The sequence below is a fragment of the Ptychodera flava genome, chromosome 17 (assembly GCF_041260155.1).
Source record: "Ptychodera flava strain L36383 chromosome 17, AS_Pfla_20210202, whole genome shotgun sequence".
NCBI classification, from domain to species: Eukaryota; Metazoa; Hemichordata; class Enteropneusta; family Ptychoderidae; genus Ptychodera; species Ptychodera flava.
Window position 1 is genome coordinate 35,690,975 of NC_091944.1, and position 13,937 is coordinate 35,704,911.

Below are 13,937 nucleotides of genomic sequence, written 5' to 3' on the forward strand. Positions count from 1 at the left end.
GTTTCCTGCCTGCTATTGTAACCCACCATCCTGTCAAGTCAGTGATGGGTGGAACAGAGCCCAAACATATTTTCTCCAATTTGCTATGTTTCACATGAATGAAAGTAATGTACCTGTATTCAACTTGACTGTTAAGTCCTTAAAAAGCAACCTATACATGTATGCATATGGCTGGTCATACCGATAGATATTACAAACACTGCATTTCATTGACTGGACAAGATATCAGAGTCTGAATGCTAGCTCCTTGGCACCCTGAAAATCAATGCAATTTCCATCAACTTAGCAGGATATGCAGTCTCCTAATGCAGATTTCTTTCAAGTAATCCAGGTCAAGGTTAGAAAGCACACCGTAATTAAAATGATTGGTGAAAGCTGTAATAACACTGCAAGTACTGTGAAGTCTTTGTTACTAAATTATATTCAATGTAGGTGTACTTATGAAGACAAACCACAATAGTGCGTACCTGAATATACTGTCAATATTGGAATAATGTTTATCAGCTATGATCAAGTGATATTCTAAATGACAATGACATCATTATGCAGCCGAAACTTTCAGATTCACATCAAAGCAAATTTTTTTCATTAATTTGTCTTTTGAACGACCATATTTATTCCATTTAATATTTTCACTACTTTCCATCATTACTACAGGGGAAGTATAACCAAGTACTATTCCGGCAGAATTTTATTGCTATGTAACTTCCAAGTTTTGATATATCGGCAGATCTGCCAGTCATGACAAAATTTGCACTATGAATATTTGATCTGCATAATTTATGTAGCGGATGAAACTCAGCTTATCAAAGATCTGGAATCCCTTAGTAGAATTTGTAATGTGCAAGATGTTTGGACTAATGCTTGATGTTATCTTGACGCACTCTTATCATTATATTATGTGCATCCAGGCAATATTATACTGCATATGTTCTTGGCATGTGATAGAACCTGTATGTGGATACATATACTGTACCTGGTAGACACTGCAGTCACTCAGTTTTCAAACAAAAACCAAACTGCAATATTTACAAAGACAAATTACCCTTCACGTAATATTGTAGAATTTAATAATGACTATCATTATAATTTATGCAATTTTACAACACAATTTATCTTGATAATTTACATGGAAATAGGTTCATGATTAACGAGAATAAAATTCCAGAGTGACGCAGATACAAATGGTGTTTACAAAAACATATTAAAAACATGTATCACCAATACTTTGAGACATAAAACTAATTAGTATGTCACATGTAAGATTGAAGACTGCACTAATAAATGTGACATACAATTAATTGATTTAAATACTCAGATGATGGTACTTACTGTAATTACATTATCATAACGATGTAATGAAGTAATTTCTGCAAACAAAGGTCAACATGAGGCTAAAGCTGAACGTCTCCTCAAACATTACTGTATACAATTACAGAGAAATTTGTCTTTTTACTAGACACAGAGTAGAATAATTCCAATACGATACTGTTCGTTTAAATCTGTTACATGCATAATTATGTAAGAAATATAAAATTTTATTATAACAAAATATTACGGATTTCAAATTTAATCTTTATCACAATAGATATCAACTTTGGAAATTGGACAATGGAAGAAGGCAAATGATATCATGTCCTGATGTATGTATATGCCAAATCAATGTCAATAAAGTGATATTATATGCTACACAGTATATCAGTGAGTATGGTACATACATTTTGGTTACTATACTTTCTCTTTTCTAAACCTTTGTTTGCTGTTCAATGCAGATCATCATTTCTGGTGGAGTGTGGAAGGCAGCTTAGGGAAGATCATTTTGGGAAATTGGCTAGTCTGATTATCCATTAACAAATCTAGCAAATTAACTTATCCATCATTGATAACTTTCCCTTAATGCTGATAATATACATTATATATTCATGACTGAATGTCAATATCTTCTAAAATGTGGATTGTGAATATTTGATGATCAGGAAAAGGGCAAATCATTGTATATCAGTGTAGGTAGTAGTCAGTCATACAGTGTAGCAGCTACTCTGTCTATGTGACATGCCATGGGTCATTCCTCCTGTTGATATCACATTTGTTAACTCATTTCTTATTGGAGAAATCTGACTTGTTTTATCAGAAAATATGTGGCACTTCTTGTCTGCTATTTAATATTGTACATAAATGTATGTGGATGATGAATATGCTATATTTTACACACGATGTCAATGATATTCTTGACTACCATGAAAAATATTTTATTTGTAGATTGGAATTACCAAAAGTTCATGACCTGTATGGTACACAAGTGTTCCTATAGTACATACATACATTTACTGCATTAGAATACACATATATGTGCTCACTGTACAAATACATGTACATGAGTGTGTATAAATGTTAATATGCTGCAACTTCTCCAAATCATTTCCTTTGACCAAAGATATTCTCAGCTGGTTTTTCACATCTTAATATTTCATTCTGAGTTTCATTCTGAGTTCTCCTTGTGAAAAACTTTTTATTCATTGTAACATTGATTTTCAGAAACTTAGTACATAAGATTCCTATGAACACATATGAACAGGAACACATGCCTATGAAAACATGGAATGCCCTGCAGAACCCTGTAAAATAGAAAATCATTAAATCTCACTACATACATGTAAAGCATTGAACGGTGGCAAGAGTCCATGAATTAATCTTCCACTAAAATAGACTCCTATTGCCATTTGATACTGCACAACACAATTTGATTGTCCAAATTACACCATATACTCAGCCGTACAAATAGGTAACCGTATAACCATCACCAGGCAAGCCCATGGGCAATACATGTGTTTTGATTTCTTCCTACCAAATCAGACGATAATCTCAAACTGAAACTAAGTAAAAGGAATCAAATTCCAATGATTGCAGCTTGGCTTCACCAAATTTAATTTACAGTTAATGGTGGCCCCGACAGGGTGATATATTAAAGCACTATAATCTCTATTACTGCAAAACACAAACTGATGACTTGCTGTAGAACTCTTGTACATGTATTAGTGAAGCCCTGACTGACTGTAGCTGCTTGGACTGCATTATACTGAGGTAACACTGTGATGCTACACTGTTGGCTAGCAACTTTGACAAGTTTCACCACAATTTCACTTGTTTAAAATCAAGTTTTCTTTGATTCATTGATCATACATTTACATGGTTTTTGGAAAGTCTCTATTGCCAATGATGGAATGAAATATTATCACATTAAATTTCTTAATTTCAATTTGGATCACTGAAAGTGATACATCTTTGTATCTACAGTTGATTAAGCAATTTTTTCACACTCACTTTCAATTTATCAAATTGTTTACCTTCCAATATTACTTTACAGCCATTACACAATTAATTCAAGTCCTTCCATAAAAACACATTAACGATTCACATGCCAGAATTGACTTACTAGGAAGATAGCTGATCTTCTCTGTTTCCATGGCAACATTTTTCTTTTTATAGGGAAAGAGGCAGAAGATTAGATTGACTTGAAGGAGATAATATACAGCATTTTCAGCAAACTGTACTCATTACCTTTATGTTTTCAGGATAGCTGACATTACTGGATATATCGTATAACTTGTCATTTGCTAGCAACATAGAACATACAAAGCACACCAAATACATTATGGTATATTGACCCTTGCAAAAATCTCTTATACTTGACCATGAGTACAGTGTACAAGACTACCTACATTTTGTACATGTATGATACACCCTTCACAACATGTACACATCTCATGGTCAGCACATACAATTTTCCTCTGTGCCAATTGTCTTGATGTAAGTTTTTGTCATTTTGATTTGAAATTGTATACATGTAAGTATAATACATGTAAGTAAGTAAGCGTAGTCAGACTTGGTCAAATTTCAAGGATTTGGGGAAATGATTTGTATGACTAAGTCATTATCTCTTCAATTACATGTACAGGTAAATTGGATTACACGATACCATATATTTAATATACAGAGAGAGAGAGAGAGAGAGAGAGAGAGAGAGAGAGAGAGAGAGAGAGTCATGTATGAAAAACAGATGTGTTCAGATGATTCAGATATTAATATGTGCATATTTATTGCTGTTACTCTCTTTAAAGCCAAAAATATCCAGTCATACATGTAACCATGGTTGAATACATTGAACTGGTCACGATTGGGCATGACACCATAGGGATTCTAAGTCAATAGATATTGTGATGTTAAAATATAGAAGATACTGTATGTAATACGTAACAGCTACAAATGTACATCAACAGTCTGTATGAAAGTATTTGTGAATAAAGTCTGGAATTCACATGGATACATGTATCACAGTAACAAATCATTCTGACAACAATAATGATTCCTTTATGGTAATCTCTTACCATTGTTAGTTGTCAACATGTACATGTATGTCCTACATGAACATGATCTTTTGCTTCAATATACATGTATGCTCTTAGGTTTTTGTTGATTGAATTTTTTGTATTTGTGTAGAAATGATTCATTACATACTGGAATCAACAAGTGGTAGACAAATGGATGCAATAATTTATGTATTAATATTTGAAGTGAAAAACCTCTAAAATCATCATTACACTACAGTTTTAGTAAAATATTCCTTCTCAGCCTGAGGAACAATCATGGAGTTCAAGGAAAGCCCACATATGAAATTCATGAATGTTGGTAATTGGTGAACAATTGGAATTTTGTTCCTGGTAGAATATATAGCAATATTTATTTCCTAATGCTGAAATTATAAATGGAAAACTTGATGGGTGGAATTAATGATTTGACACCATTGCTATACAACAAAGTACTTGACATACATGTATGTGCCTTATCAACACTTTGGTCTATAAAGATACAGGTACACTGACACATCTATGATGCAAATACAGGTACACTGACACATCTATGATGCAAATACAGGTACACTGACACATCTATAAGGCAGATACCGGTACATGTACACTCTACATGTATCTATCAACAGAAAAGCAATCTTTCTGATGACATCATTATGGTCCGTGTAATTTTCCTCCAGTTTATGTACCGTATTGTATGAAGCTACAGAACTCCACTGATTATTGATAATAATTTTGAACTTTCAGCATTGTGAATGAGTCACAAATGCCAACCTATTCTGTTCAAGCCGGTTACAATCTCTTCATTGGCAAAACACATTGACAATGGAACAGGTGATTGTGATCCTGAACCTATGATACAACTACAGGTTAATTAAGGTGGAGCTGCATGTTGCCAACACAGTTTTTTTCAAAGCAATATTTCTCATCAAAGATGACAAGGAAACCCCCTCATACTATATATTTTAAAAAAGCATAGACTCCAAAGTTTAATACGGTATCAGTAGTTTACTAAAAGGATGACGTGGGTGTCTATTTGGGGTAAAAATCCCTCAATTTTGGTATAAATGATAAAATTTATTTTAAGTAAAAAATTGATGTTATTTACTGAAATGTAATATTGCACTTGAAAGAAGAGTATATGTAGAAAAAAAGGACTATTTTATTTGGCATTATCTATCCTCATAATAAAATGGCAAGGGTTTAAAGACTGACAGTCAAAAAAATTTATTAAAATCATGATAAGCAAATTTAAAATGCCTCTTATTCAAACTGAAAGAACTTTATTGCCAAACAAAATAGTTGTTTTGTTACATGGCATTTATATTAAAGAATATAATGTGAAAATTTCAGAAAATTTGACCCTGCCAGAGCGGAGTTAAATTCTTTGGAAGTTTCAAAATTTGGAGGAAAAAGAAGCCAGGAAATTTGGTGATTTGCATACATTTGCATAATTAACACTTCTTTATCAGGCAACTTTCAATCTTGGGTTAACAAATTTATTAAAATTGAATAAATATTTTGAAAAAAGTGATTTTTGAGCAAAATATGGTGTGTTGGGTGCAGCACCCCCTTAATTTCCTTCATTATGAACCAATTTAACTAGCCTATCAACATTACATGAACTTTCATTATACCAGATGAACTTTGCCCCTTGGGCAAGACTTACAGATGACTGGGCCCAAACTGAACAATTGTCCAATTCAACATAATCCTAAGGGGTTCAGCTGCTTCAAAAGTGACTGCAGGACCCCTAAGAAAACTCTAGTTTTTTATCATCAGGTGCCCCGCCCCTTCAACACCGCCCATTGTCTTGTCTTAAACTGTCTGGTGTAATGTTGTAAATATACATGCATAAATTTGAACATCGTATATGTACACGATAATGTATCTTCATTGTATACTTGTGTACAGTAATAGAGACAACATGTTTCATAACACATTTTTCTGTGATGAGTAAGTGAAAATATCTAATGATGTTTTGACAGAGCAATCCATTTCTTAAGCAGACTGTGTATAAAACCTAAGAATTACCATTTGTAAAAGGGACCACTGACTGAAATGTTAGTATTTTTGTTGTTGTTTTATCACTTTGAACAATGGACAATGCATTCAGAATGGGAGAGAACTCTTTGTGACAAAGATCTAAATCAAGACATACAGGTATAAATAGCCATGAGCTGACCAAATGGACTAGAGGGGCAGTCCAGTAGGGCAGTAGGTCAAGCAGCTTTGCTATGTACATGTACTGTATACAAACTACTTTGTTGAAATGCTATGTGTGGAGTGCTTAGTAACAGAAATGTTGATTTTTGCACTATGCAATACAAACATAACATACCATACTGTACCATTTGGAGAAAATTACTGCTTTGTTCTCAAGTATTACACAAAATATTCCTACATTGGTGAACAGAGTCTACTGGATACCAGTGATTAGTATGCAATGTGATAAAATTATCAATGTAAACAGAAGTACTAACTTTTAGTTTCTTCATACTCTTTTCTACAACTGTGACTGAAAATACCAGCGATGGAAATAAGTACAGAGCATATGCTGCATGTGGGACATTTCCAATGTGTTCTGGTAATATCATGTGCTTGACAATAATAACAATACACAACTGATCTTTCATGGAGGTCATTGAGCCAACCAAATCAATGATGTATCTGGTAGGTATATGTGTACATGTTCAAAGACTTTCCCCTTACACCACATCACAGTATAGTCAAATATTTTATGTTTGAATGTCAATCATGTCTGATGAGAAGATTTCAATGTTGTTTATGATATAATACAACTAATAATCTAACACTACTTATCACCTCAAAGTACTTGTGTGTATATATCAACTCATTATTGCATAGTTTTTCAGAACATGTACACTGTTATATTTGGATAACATCAGATCTCTGGAATTTTGTTTACACCTCATTGACTAATTGACATGTATAATAATGGAAGCCTGTTTAACATATCCTGAGGCAATGGTTACATGTAAAATTCCGTTGTATTTTGTCTGGCACTGTGGCAGATTTGAATTCCATAGAATTGAGTTGTGAACTGGTGGTTAAACTGATCAGTATGGTCTAAAGATTTCATCATTATTATATAAAATAATCTGATCAAAAGCTTTGCTAGTTTAATTTTGATGAATTTCTATTATTTTGGATCTGTTTGACAAATACATGTACCAGTACAGCCATAGACCCTAATCAACCCAGCCTGTACAGTGTACACTACATGAGTATGATGTTCAAAGTCACTAGAACTATCAAATTTTAGTCTGTCCTAGAAGTGATTCATTTCTCAAAGTTCAATATTGTGTGAACACAAGTTCAACACAGTATGTTTACAAAACAAATACTTCGTAATTATACAACATAATTTGGCAGTAGAATAAACATAAAATGTGCTTGATTTTTTTCACAAAATTATGAAGGCATTGTAGCTATGGATAATTGATGCTACTAATACATGTTCCTGACAGTGTAAACACCAACAATGGCAAAGTTACATATTTACATTCCAATAAAACACTTGAAGATAGCCAACTGTTTTATTCTACTCTTCAGTTTTTTAAAACAACAATTGTATTCTACATGCTTACATATATAACTCATTTTACAGACATGTCCCTGTATACGACTTAGTGTTGAATATGTAATTTTCATAAGCAGGAAGTTGAATACCAGTGTGTGGTCGGCCTCCCCGACTGTAAACTTTTTATGAGTTCAAACAAGACTGGAAGTGATTCTAATAAAGGTTGAAATGTCAAAGGTGTTGTAACCTACCACTATTATGATTATTGTTATGTATCTTGCTATTAAATTGCAGGGTGGGTCTACATCAGACTCTCTGACAGCCCTATGCTGGCTACACACTGAGGCTGATGCAGTCTCGCTGGCTACGCCAGCTTGCTGAGCCTGCTTGTCTGGCTTGTGCTGAACAAGACCATACCAGTGTGTAGCCAGTGAGCGGCTGTGAGAAAGTCTGGGTCATGTAACTTCTTGTTGTATGGGTTTTATTAGTAGAACTAGTTTCTTATATGGTGCAATGATCATTACAATATGTTGAGACTGGGAAAGTGAACACCTACATTGTATTTTGCATGATTTTTTTAATATTATCAATCATCCTTAAATAGTGTATTGAGTGTATTGATTAGGAAAGTAGTAAATAAGTAATATTTGGTTGAAAATATTGGCTAGGAATATTCCATTCAGAATGTAAATGTCAAATTTCTGTTTTTGTCCACATTAAGTCTTGCCAGTCACAATGTGGGATTCTGATGGTGACTAGAGAACTTCTCTGAGAGGAAAGTGATGGTGGAATTTATAGCAACTACAGGGATGCACAAAATGACCTACCTCTGTGAGGTGAATGTTTTGTCAATTCCTGAAAGACTAGAATGATTTGATTATAGCTATATGCCATGTTTGTTATTTTTCACAGACAACTGATATTTTAAGTACTGAACTCTGTGAGATTGAACTACAGCTGTTTCAAGTGTTCCATTGCATTCTGTAATTGACTCTGATCTTTGGCCCTCACTTTAAACAAACACAGCCGTTTGTTGTGTTGTCTGTGCAGTTCTGATAGACTACCAGTACACTCGATCATTGATGGTCAGGGCCTGGCAACAGATCATGAAGCTGGTATGGATCAATGTTTAGCCTGGTTTAGGCAAAGTTTGATCATTGGCAAATGGGGTCAATCTTTTGTTAGTTCTTCTGAGGGTTCAAAAGGTTATAGTTATACAAGTAGAAGATATATTTCCCCTTTGTACAGCGGTATAACAACACAACTGTGCAATATATTAATATTATGAAGGGATCCCTAAAAACTTTAACATTCTTCTGTACTTGTGAGTATAGCAATAAAAATGCGCAGCTAAATTACAGTGTGCTCCTCTGATGAGACTTAACTCTGAGTCAATTAAGGAATTTATAGAAATGTCCTTGTCAACCAGATACCAGATAGATGTAATGAAATAAGTAAAATTTCTTCCACAAATGGTGCATTAATTTAACTAACAGAGCACACAAATGTACTCAATGTCCAAAGGGGGATCCAACATTAATAACTCTAAAATAAATCTAGAATGCCATATTTTAGCTTGACAGTTACACAACATGTGTATGATATTTTCACAGTTTTGTCTCATATACAATAGAGCAACCAGTACCTAGCATAGATACAATGAATACACCGATATATGCCATGATCTTTATGGATATCAGTGTCACTTTATACAATGTACACGCTACAAACTGAATTTAACTCAGTTTGTATATCCTTTCACACATTGTACATTGTTTAATGGGACACACTGTGAAAATGTGTAGCAAGACCAAAACACTTTAAATTGAGGTGATAATGATACCACTGACAAACTCTGAAATATGCTAATTGTAGGAGTTACTTTTCAACATCAAATTATCACCAACATGGCTGCCATTCAAAACTACAGACAAATCACTCTTCAAAGCACATGGAAGCAACACTTGTCATGTACATATATCATACCCATAATATCATGATCAGAACACCTGTCTGATTTGTGCAGATCTTTCATTTCAGATTGCTATACATCTGAATGTTAATGTCAATGAAATGAATGGATAAAAACTACAAAAATTAAACTTCTGATTGATACCAGGTTCATTAAACAATTCAACATACTAGATCATACATGTACATGCGCTGTATTCTACGTAGATCAAGAAAGCATGTTAGAGAAAGCCGACCTGAATTCTCTTCATCATCTTGTAAATTTTTGAGAAAACCTTAATTAATCAATGTTTTCTGTAATGAACACACCAACAATACTGATGAACGTTTCAAATGTAGTGTCACTGCAGTGTACAACCAGAAACAGTATACATGTGAAAGGTAATGCAGCTTCAATTGGAAATCACTGACCCAAAATGACTGATATATTGACATACTCTGGTATACACATGGACTATGGTGGTAAAACTACACTCTTCTTCATCATGCTATGATAGCTTAATTTGACATTTGGTTGGAATGAGCATGGATGTCTATTTTTTACATCCATGGAATGAGTAAATTGTTCTGTCTTTTGTCTTTGGGAAGTACTACATCGCTAGTTTTCACATTTGCACTGAGCTGTGATTTTTCCATATACATCTACCATGTACTACACACGTATGTCAACACTGTGACATGTTGAATCATTGTCTTGTTAATGAAATTCCAGAAACTCAAGACTTTCTTTCACATGAATGCAGTGATAAAGTGTTACAGGGATCTGACAAACTGACAAAGGTCAAGGTTAATTTGACATCAAAAACACACAATACTAGGTGAAACCTATGAGAAATGATCTGGGTAAACCAACTGATGTCAACATAGCCAACCTGACTGGCCACTGACAATTCCTACATTCAGTGTCTGGATGACCTTAGGTGTTGTTACGTATTATATTCCACCTGTTCCCATCCCAGTGAAAAATCAACACAGCCTACATGTACAAGTATTTCACACTCACCGAGACAAAAAACAATGATCACTACAGACTGTCATATTGGTTTTCTATTATAGGCTGTATTGTAATATTTTAACTTAGTCTCTTAATTCATCAATGCCTGAATTCAAAATAAAATTACTCTGAGAACCTAATCATGGATGTAAAATAACAATGGTAAAATTTTTCTGTATTAGGTTTTTGAGATCAGAGTTTACTTTTAGCAAATTAAAGTCTACCAGAACAAATCCTTTGAGTGAAGGACTATGCACTATGACAGGGTACTTATTGATGCATGATCTGCAATTTCCCAATACAGCCACTGTTTCACAGTTTTCATCTTCACAATAAAAATTTGTTGAACTCTGAGTACAGATAAAGTTAAAAATACTAAGCTATCACAGGTTGATGCATTTTCACTCTAATTTTGTAATTTGTCTGACTGTGTCCATTTCAATTAGTTTACTACAGTGTAAATCAGTGGTTAATAGTCCAACGTCCCAACAGAGCCAATGACTTATTGACTTATTTATTCGTCAATAAAACAAAGTCTGCATGTTTGGTTTTCCTCTGACCAAGAAACAGTCTGATAGAGCAAAATCACAATAAAATGGTAGAATATCTTGCACACTACAGAACATAGAAACAGGGCTACTGGTGTTTGGGTTCAACAGTGCACCAGGTCAAAGATGGTAAATCATTTATGACTTTCAACCCACTTTCTTTGATGTAGGTCCAGCCAACCTAGTGAACACTTGGACCATACCGTAGTCTAGTAATGAACTACGGTTTAGCCTTGCATCTATACAACTGATATGTTTGGCACACTTCAAGACAAGACTTTTGTAACTTAGAGTGTAAATGTTGATCACAGTCGGTTAATATCTACATGTACAACAATACAATCACAGAGGTACATGTAGAGGCTACTGTCTCTATGACCTGATATGGCTCATTCAGGAAGTACTTGCGTTCCACAGGAGTTAAGGGCTTCCGGAAGTGATTGATTTCAAAATACTGGGAACTTTTGACTTCTTGATTCATGTTGTAAATAAATCTTAGAAGTGAAGAACATTATTCACAAATTCCAAGTGTACTATCAACAAAGATGAAGAACCAAAAACAAATTAAACAGGCTGTTAGTAACAGGAATTCGGTCTGATTTGTACTATTGATGGTACTATGGTCCCTGTGGAGGGAGTCGACTCTGATGGTACCACTGATTCAAACATTGTTCACAGGTGACAAATCATACCTTACATTTGTAAAAGAGTATGGTACCTTTTCATCTCAACAGGCGTGGTTGCACTGATCACCCACACCGCCAAAACCCTGTGTGTAATGGTTACACTGAAGTTTATTTATGGCTAAACTTTCCCGAATTTTCACAGTTCAAAAAGATTTACAGTTATATGTAACAACTTGCTTTTTCTTTCAAGTACATGTAAACAGCATTTACACAAATAAGAGACAGCTCTCTAGTAATGGTTGACAACTGTACATAATACTGTAAGTTTTATGTAACAGTTGATATAGTAAAATCACTGACAAGATAAAACGGTGGAATTTTTTGTGATTTACTCTCAACATCTATTTGGAAGGTTTTATATGTACTGTGTCTTCATAACTGATATAACGGAAGAAATGTGAAGGTATATGTAAACTATCTACACAGTAACAGAAATAATATAATTTGATGGACAACAAATAAATTATTAACATAATTTTTGTTACTTTGACAATTATTATTACCTAAGGGCAAAGCGTCCAATTATACAGTTAATACGATTTGTTCCAAACTTTTGGGCATCCAGTGAATTCAATAAAGCAACCTCGAACCACAGAAGATAATGACTTTACCCCTTCCATTACATTTGAACAGTGCCTCAAGGTAGAAGTTTGACTCAACTTTTATGAAGGTATATTAAGGCTATTAAATTCATTTTAGAACTTCCAACCAACGGCACTTTATTGTTACTACATCCATTATGTGTCAAAAAGTCAATACGGGTATGTAGTCTTGGATTGAAAACTTCAATACTCATATCAGCTTCCCGCCCAATGCCATGAAAAAGTTTATAGCTTATAAAAGTGGCCGACATGCAGGTAGCATATTTGACCGATGTACGAGTGGATGAAACACAAAACTACACCAGTACAATTTATAAACGGAATGAATATTAGAAAAATGGGCGTTTACGAAAGGAAAGTGTCGCAAAAGAGGTAAGAACGTGGCATTTGCAAATGTTGTAATCACCGGCGACAAGTAAAATCATTAATGTCATGGACATATCGGTTGGAGTTCGCTTCGATTTTGCGTGATATGTCAAACGTAAACATACTTTACACAGAGCTCTATGAAGACACAATAAACACGAGTACATAGGGGTTGAAAACTAAAACCGTCTTTTCAAATCCCAGTCCGTGTTCCTATCTGATAACAAAAACTATGCTATGTTGGCTTCTTCCAAATATGCTTACAAGGAATTGGGGTGAAACGTATGAGTGTTTCACAGTTTCAATTTTAGTTCAGTCGGTAATCAGCAAACGGTACACAATCTAACCCGTGCGGTTGATGTCGATCAGTTACTAGTCAGTGTTACACAAATGAATGGTGAGAACTATAATTTTCACGAAACTGCACAATTTTCACAGAACTTACCAACTGGAGGGCACATATTGTTATGAGGGTGCATCTTGCCGTACAGCACCCCATCCTGATCGAGATCACGTAGTGGATTTCTCCGAACTTCACTTGAAATCGCCGTTAGATTTCTGAGCACTGATAGTGGTTCAATCCGTCAGGCAGGGACAACAATGTTTATACCAGATGCAGTGTTGTCTACTATTTCAAAGGATTTCCCTACGCTTGAAAAAATGTAGTTCCTCTGAATTAACTTATTATGTGATACAGAAAGTTTGGAGTGAATCGCAAAAATCTAAAATGAATATCATGATAATGTGTTGACCCCAAAATTATTTCTTTGGAAAATTAAGGCCAAAATATTATATTTAGCAAGTTTAGTGTTTCGCGTATGTATACATTATTGGGGAATCCTTTGCGCCATATATGGAG

General features: G+C 34.3%; 1 protein-coding gene across 4 annotated transcripts in view; it reads right to left on the reverse strand.

The window, feature by feature from the left end:
* Positions 1-13,700, reverse strand: part of LOC139116183 (sodium/potassium-transporting ATPase subunit beta-1-interacting protein 3-like) — a 52,177-nt gene extending 38,477 nt beyond the window's left edge. For all 4 annotated transcript variants that reach the window (XM_070678741.1, XM_070678739.1, XM_070678738.1 and 1 more), the window contains exon 1: positions 13,524-13,700. In XM_070678741.1, coding sequence (XP_070534842.1) covers positions 13,524-13,577 — 54 coding nt within the window. In that variant the 5' untranslated portion in view covers positions 13,578-13,700. The remainder of the gene's footprint in view (positions 1-13,523) is intronic.
* Between the last annotated feature and the right edge of the window lie 237 nt (positions 13,701-13,937).